The sequence below is a fragment of the Mercenaria mercenaria genome, chromosome 13, assembly GCF_021730395.1.
Source record: "Mercenaria mercenaria strain notata chromosome 13, MADL_Memer_1, whole genome shotgun sequence".
Taxonomy (NCBI): Eukaryota; Metazoa; Mollusca; class Bivalvia; order Venerida; family Veneridae; genus Mercenaria; species Mercenaria mercenaria.
In genome coordinates, this window is record NC_069373.1 from 9,899,714 (window position 1) to 9,908,406 (window position 8,693).

General features: G+C 34.9%; 1 protein-coding gene across 1 annotated transcript in view; it reads right to left on the reverse strand.

The window, feature by feature from the left end:
- The window catches only part of LOC123529886 (inter-alpha-trypsin inhibitor heavy chain H3-like), a 31,592-nt gene extending 30,819 nt beyond the window's left edge, over window positions 1-773 (reverse strand). The window contains exon 1 of the mRNA XM_045310457.2: window positions 556-773. Within this exon, the coding sequence (XP_045166392.2) occupies window positions 556-642 (87 nt within the window). The 5' untranslated portion in view covers window positions 643-773. The remainder of the gene's footprint in view (window positions 1-555) is intronic.
- Window positions 774-8,693: the final 7,920 nt, after the last annotated feature.

Consider the following 8,693-nt stretch of genomic DNA (forward strand, 5'->3'; position numbering starts at 1 on the left):
CAAAACAAGAAGATGAAGATTATTGAATTCCATCTTGTTACATGAAAACGTTTACCATGTAAAAATATTTTCTATAGAAATGCATAAAAATATATTGTTCAAAATAAATTCCTAGATCCAGACCATTGCAATCATAGAAAAATAAATGTGCAAACGTTACTATCAGTAATTAAGCTAAAATTGCCAGAAACTCGAAAAATGTACCGTTGTTTTTATTGGCCTTCAAATTTTAAGGAAAACTGCTTTTAACAATACCTTCCTGATAAATTCTAAGGTTTGATCTCTATAAAGCCTGATAACAAATGATATTTTGCGAAAATGAAACTGTTTAGAAATAAAATAAGAATAATAATAAAGACAAGCCGATGTGCCTTTAAATATTTTTCTTTTCAGTGGCAAATTTATATGAAGTAGTCGCTTTAACTTACATTTGCGTTTTACAAAACCAATGACTCAGTACAAAAATCTGATAAGACAAACCACGATCAATAGTAATACAGTTAAATTAAGGATGTAAATTAAACTCTTAGCCATTGAAAATTAAATTTAACTTACTTCATAAAGTTGTCCAAGCACTACGAATGTAGAGCAAGTTGCAAATATAAAAAATCCACAGAACCCCGGAAAATTGCGCGTCCGCATTTTGCACGAACAGAGCGCAAACTATGATGCACTCTCAATTCACGTAATTATCCGTATACTCACAAACACACAAAAAACAAGGTCACACTTGTGATACACTTCATAGCTCTTTCTTAATACTGGTACTCAAGTTACAAAGTTTAGATATGATAATAGGTGACGATATATCTAATGTTGGTTGTTTATGACCAGTGTTAATTCAATGCTTAAAGTATATTAGCATAAAACTGCTTTAAACAGATTATGTCGTTTTCAGGAGTTGTGTTAAAACGTATTTAAAAAGTTTATATATGCCCTAGTGGCAAATCGTATAAATATCTAACGGCCTCAAAACGAGATGGAGTTGCATTTTTGTGAATAATTAACCTGTAACTCTGTTCTATTCTAGTAAGTATTTAGTCGCGCGCTAGTTGTCCCCCTTTTCATTTTGTGAGTGTTAAGTGCGACTACCATTTTTACCTCTGATGGCCAGAAAATAGCAATCAGTAGGCCTATAAATATGCAGTTTTTGAAAAAAATACACTCAAAACATTGAAAATGTGATATTTTTGGGTTTTATCCTCATTTTCAACAAAATTGCAATTAATTTGTCATTTTCTATCAAATTCTAATCAAACTAGCCCATTTCTGAACATTATTACTACATCAGTTTTTTAGTCTCCATTTCCATTACTTTAAATTCAAAGTTATATAAAAGAAAATAATTTTATCATACAGTCTTATTTTGTCCAATTATCCTTTTAGATCGCTCTATCTTGTACCAATACTAAGTATGCAGTGGAGAGAATTTCTATAAGCTTAAACTTTCAATTCAATCCACTTGCCTATACTATGTGCAAAACTGCATAATTGCAATTACTATGCGATACAATATAGATGAATAAATATGTTTAAACCAAACTAGCCCATTTTCACCATCATCTGGCCAGATTTCATTTTTTACCAATGTCATCTTATAGGTTATAACACACTAAATAGTTGTTGTTCTTTATTCTATATAAAATTGACCTATTTCCAATGACCGCAGCACACATCAGGACCCATTTTAAATTTCTGTAACTTACATTTTCTTGAAGAATATTGTCAGTGCTAACTAAAAATCAAAAGAAAAGTGTGGGTCATGTTTGATGCAAGAAAAATAATTTCAGTCAAACACACAAACTGCAAAATCAGCTAAAAAATGAGACCCCAAATTATACTGGTGGTGTATGATCTAAGTTTCCATGAAAAAATTTGTCATGTTGTTATTTCATTATGAAAATGCTACCTCAAGTCGAGCATAGATCTGTCATGTGATTTAAGCAAAAAAAATGCAAAGAAAATAAGGAAAATAGCTCTACAGAGCAAAAAAAACTGAGGACTATTTGTGTCCGCCATTATGCGATTTTTTTCGCGCCATTTTTCTATTTAGTGTCTGTTCATCTATTTTCTTTCTTTTTTGTTTCTGCATGGTAGAGATGTTTCAGACCCTAGCATGAAAATAGTAGAATATTGTATTTTTACAATCAACACAAGGCCTTTTATTTTCAATTTTTCGGTTTACGGAACCGCCGCTCAAAAAATAAAATTGAAAAAAACTATTTTTTTTATTTCTTCCGCTGTGACATACAAGCTTGCAGAAGAAAAAATGCATCGCGTATTCCAAAAAGAAAAAAAAAACGTCTCGTTCTGCGAATATCTGTGCGAACGAGTCAAATCAACATTAGGAATTCCTATAATTCTATTTTTAAACTTAATATCTTATGCGTGACGTATACGTCCAATTAAAATTTCTGATATATACTGCGCCCAATCAACAGGCTTGTTACGCAGTTTACGAAACGTTTAAAAATGGCCCAGTCCGTATTATTTCCAAAGTTTTGAAGTTATGTTAATGAAAATGCAACAACATTCAAAGTTGCGACGTAGTGCTTTGTAGGACCACATTCGTAACAGATCGCATTTGTAACAGGTGTTACAAATGCGATCGCATATGTAACACGTGTTACAAATGAGATCGCATACGTAACAGAAATCAAGCACATATGTAACATTTTTTGTGACGAATGTGATCGATGCCGATTTTTGATGTGACATCTGATCACATTTGTCACATGTCATTTTCAATCGGAAAAATGAACAAAAATGTGCATTTTTACATCTGAAACACATTTGTAACATGTTTTAGCTCACTTGTACGAAGTGACAAAGTAAGCTATTGCGATGATCCGTCCGTTCACATTTTTCTTGCGAATATGACAGAGACAACATTTATCATTTGATTTTGACAAAACTTGCACAGAACTTAATATAGATCTATATCTCGGTTCCTGTCGAAAACCAGCCATATCACCGTTTTCGTCTAGGAGTTATGGCCCCTGGAATGGCAATAATTACTGATTTTAGCCTTGTGAACCCGATTAAGACCACATGTTTTGTTATTTTGACTCAATATGTATACAACTTGTATATCTATAAGATCTCGGTTCCTTTCAAAGACAACCGTATTGCACTATTTATTTGACTTCGAGGTACGGCCCCTGATTTGGTAAAAAAATGCGGCTTGTGAACACAGTGGAGACTACATTTATTATTTGATTTTCATTAAACTTATATAGGATCTCACTTCCTTGAACACAATAGAGGCCATATTTATTATTTCATTTTGACCAAACTTGTAATGAAGTTATATATCTATAACATCTCGGTTCCTTCGAAAAACCAGCTATAAAATATAAATAATATAAATGACAAAATTTGCTGATTTTAGCATTGTGAACATGACAGAGATCATCACATTTATGATTTGATTATTACCAAGCCTGCCTAAAAATTATATATCGTAGGAATTATATATCTTTTTTCCTCGAAGAGTAGCCATATCACGCTATTTTTCTTAAGAATTATGACCCCTATAAAATGGCAAAATCGCAGATTTAATAACATGTATAGTGTAGTATTACTCATGTGAGCGATAGTGGGCCATGACGACCCTCTTGTTGATAGAGGGATTTTCCGGTTAGGTTAATATCTTGGTACTGGTTGGTTATCTGGCAATTAAACTTGGCAAGAATACCGAACGGTTATCATGACTGGTCTGTTCATAGTACTTCGTAATACTTCATATACATGTCACTTATAAATGCCCCATATAGGTTTTGGTTTGTAAGATTTCATTTTTATTAAATGCATGAATACATGTATATGAATATGTATGATTAAAGGGGAAGATACACCACATGCAATCCCTGTTCAACTTTTGTAATCGGCAATTCGCTGGTTGTATCGCTTCAACAACAAATAAAGTGCACTCGAAAATCAAGATCAAGGTAGTCTCAACTAGCATAGAAAGTCTTGTTAAAGCTGAACACTAGATATATATACATCTACGTATACTTAAAAATAGTGACTATAGCTTGACTATTCGAGGACTGCTAATGGCTATTGTTCTGATCCTGATGTCGTCGGTGTCCGCGGGTTGGCTGCAAGATAGATTTTTCGTTTTCGTTTTGTTTATCTTTGTCAATTCGCATTACTTTAAACATAAAAAAACTTAAACTGACGGCAAATGAAATATGTCCAACTTAAAACCCTGACGTGAACTTTATTGGATTATATTTACTATGAGAGTTTTCTTGCCAGGCCTGGTGTCTGCATTAGTATGGCTGGTGCAGTGGATAGTTTTGCAGATTACGAAACCGGCGGAGCGGGTTGAATTCCTAGTCAGGGCCAGAATTTCCAGAGATATTGTGTCTCTCATCCACCCAGTTAATACCTTACGTGTATAGGTGCGTTTTACCAGACCTGTAAACGAACATATGAGTGTAAACTCGTATATGAGCCAGGGTATAATTTCAATTGAAATTAATGGGAAGAACTTACCATCCACTAGAGTGTCGAGGGAGACACGTTCGAGACCAGGTGAAAACTACTCGTACCTGTTGCTATTTTCGTCACTCAGTGCTCTTTCAAGCTGGGACGTTGTCGGTTACTAATATAAAGATACTGTTGTACTGATTTTAATATTACTGACATTTTTATCAGCATTATCAGCATCATCATAATAATCATCATCATCATCATCTTGGACTGGTCCGTTCTATGATCAATGGTAAGATTAACTGCCCGAAACTGTATTACCTAAATGCTGTTGAAAACAGGCGCTCTGAATCCAACAAACAAAGATAATATTCATCAAAACCATTCTACAGGGTCCCAAAATTTGAGACGTTTGCAGTAATAGGTGTAATATGATCACTACAGATTGTCAATAAATGATGGTTATTTGTACCAAAGTATTTGGAAATCTGACTAAACCGGGTTATGATCCGGGCACAAACATATATATTACAACAAAATAACAAAACAAATCTAAGTTCAAAGCTATAAACTTGATCTTGGATATATACATGTAGCAACAAGGATCATGATCTCAACACACCTTCTATCCATGCTGATCATTTGTACCAAATAATTTGAAAATCTGACTTTGAATGGGCAAGTTATACCAAGGACATGAACTTATATATATAACTGCACGAACGCACAGCCTCCTCTATTTCCCGGCGGGATTATAATAAAAGAAGGCCTATTACATGTACCTCACAGGGGAGATAATCAAAATCCCCTTGATCAAAATCCCCTACACTGAAAAATGACAGGGTGTTACAAAATCCCCTTACTTTTGCAGGGGGTATCATAATCCCCTCTGTGATTTTTACTTATTTCATCAAGTTCAAATACAACTATATACAACTTAAAAGTCTATTGCATAAAGTACGTAAATACAATAATTTTTCAGTGACGGGGATTTTGATCAAGGGGATTTTGATATACACTCACCTCACAGACGGACTCAGTGGGGTGAGGGTAATTAGAAAATAAGGTGTATTTTCTTAAAATCCCATAGACATTAGTTCGCAGCACAAGGTTGGGCCCTCCTAGACTTAAGGCTAACGATTCCGTCCATGACAAGTTGTATTAATTTGTCCCGTGACATAGCAGCTTCCTGTTTGTCAACCAACTTGAAACAGCTCTGGATGACGAAAGACAGCTACAAATGTATGTCACCACCGGATTCGAACCAGTGACCTGGGCATGTGGGTTTACATTTCAGCAAGTCGAGGTAACAGTAGAAGTAGCTGAAGTTGTAATCATATTAAAGTGGTAGTGGCTGTGGATGCAGAAATGATTATAAAAAATGAGCCACGTCACGGAAAAATTGGCATCTGGACATTTTCGTGAATTTCCGAAAAGTCTATATTTAGGCTAACCTGTGCATTTATGCATCTGAATCAGGGTCAGAAATTTCATATTCATGTAGAACAAGCCTTCTTTGAAAAAACAGCGAACGGTGTGGGCCATGATCAGACTAGGCTGATCTGGGCCCACACTGGTTGCAAAGCCTCGGAGGTTCCCGAAGGCCCATTTTCTCATGATGCGGCTGAAATAATTTTATGATGTCATTGACCTCGCCGACGACGACGCTAACTTGTGATATGGTTATGGCAGTCATTTAATGATGTTGCGATGACAACCAACTCATTAAACATTTGCAGTATAAAACTCAACATGATACATATGTGCTTCTCATGTCAACCCCCATGTTGGACAAACACATTCGTAACACATTTTACCTGTTACGAATGCGATCGCATACGTCCGAAATCTGTTACAAATGCGATCTGTTACAAATGTGGTCCTACAGTGCTTTCCTGGAAAACGGCCAGTTGTCGGTGATATGCAGTCTGTGTTTAGTATACGACTACGTTTATGGTAACTGTCGTTCCAATAGCGCAATGCCTTATTACGATGATTCTTAGCACCACATATTACGCGGACTTAAATAAAAGCAATTTTTCCCGAAAAATATCATTTATACACAATGATGACAGTACTTTTGTTTGATGATATAATCTGGTACAGGGGACATCAAAACGGTGTAATTGTAAGGCCCGGCAAGCAAACGTTTAGCCTGTCTACTAGGGTTTTTTTGGCGTCCGGTAACCTGTTTGTTTATAAGTTAGGAATTACATATTTTAATGAAAATATTGTACGTTACGTATTAACATCATATTAATGTTGATTATCGATGTAATTACTGCATTTTCCAACGTTGTTGTGTAGTAGATGTACCAAGACAAATATTGCAACTAACAGAATTTTCAAAGATCATGACAAAGATGAACTGTTGTGTTACATTAGGCCTATTCATAAAATAAATTAACAAATGCTAAGAAAACTAAAAGAGGAAAGGAAACGCTTCCAGTTAACAGACGGGCAGAACATAGGCTACGTATCTGTTTACCAGATGGCTAGACACTTCCTATTTCTAACACTTAAAAATATAATTGCTTGTTCAAATGTGGGGAGTAAGATTCTTTCCATCTGTTGTTTTAACACAATGTATTAATTTCAGTCAGTGTTGAACATATGACTGCTATGTCTCCACTCATTTAGTATATGTGAGAATAGTTTTTATGTATAGTTTTATAGTCCCTTCAAGAAAAATGTTACAGCTAATTGCCCACCTGTATATCACTGTATATCACTGTAATTTTACAGAAATACAAAGACAAAATTTTTTCTCAAGCCGCTATGACAAGCCCCAATGCTCATTTTTAATCAAATATAACCAAGGTCACATATATTTTTGAAGGAAAAAGCATCAAATATTGGAAACAAGATTATAATATGCAGCCTGTGTGATGTTATGTAGAATTTACCCATATTCCTTTCAAAGGTATGTTTCCTACGGAGAAAAAAAATCTGATTCTGTATTTTTTCCCTCCTCCTACGACCATGTGTCATCCTGGCGGTTCTTAAACCCAAAAATAAAAAATAAAGGCCCAAGGCTATATAATGATAATCTATAAGGATTCTTTGGAAGCATATATGAGCCGCGCCATAACAAAATCAACATAGTGCATTTGCGATCAGCATGGATCAAGACCAGCCTGCGCATCCGCGCAGTCCGGTCAGGATCCATGCTGTTCGCTTTCAAGGCCTATTGCAATTAGAGAAACCGTTAGCGAACAATATGGATCCTGACCAGACTGCGTATGGTCTTGATCCATGCTGGTCGCAAATGCACTTTGTTTGTTTTCTCATGTCGTAGAATACAAACAATGAAAATAATAACAGGGATTCTGCGAGTTTATATAGAGAGGATATGAACTATCTAGGAAATAAAAATAAAATGCCTACATTTCTATACATAACATAAATACAACTGTTAGTTTTAAGTTTTTTTTTTTCTTTTCTTTCTTTCTTTTTGTAAATATCTCGGGACGTGTTTTTCGATTAAGAAAATAAAAACTACAGGCCTCTTCGAGTGAGATGGGAAATTGTGACATTGCTGGCACCTAGCGTATTATTACGTTTCTTGTAATCAAGGGGACAAACTGATATCACTGTCCCCTACTACTTCCTATCACAGTATTTGCTATAAAAGTTGTTGCTATGGAATCTGTTATTTTACACGCATAAATGCTTTTGTTATGATTATCATATTCTCCGTTGTTGGACATATGACATGACCCACAAAAGAAATGTTCTAGTGTATATTGGCAGTATTACCTTCGTAAAAAATAAAATATGCTTTGGCTTCTTGGTATCATTTTTTTTAAGTTATTTATTTATCAGTGGTTCGATTTCATTTATTGCATAAAATATATAAATATGCACTGGAATTTTGAAAAGTTAGGCAATTTTAATGTGTATCAGTGTACATTAAATATTTACACACAAATATTTGCAAAAATGAAATATTTGCCAAAAAGTGATATTGCGTTTTAGCTCGACTATACAAAGAATAGATAGAGCTATTAGACTAACCCGTGCGTAGGCGTCCGCGTCCGCCTCTGCGTCGGCGTCAGCGTCCCGATTTGGGTAAATTTTTGTATGTAAGCTGGTATCTCAGTAACCATTTGTTGGAATGGATTGAAACTTCACACACTTATTCACTGTGATAAACTGACTTACGTTGCGCAGTTTTCATAACTCTATTTTGCTTTTTACAAAATGACCCTTTTTCGACTTAGAAATTTTTGGTTAAGGTTTTGTATGTAAGC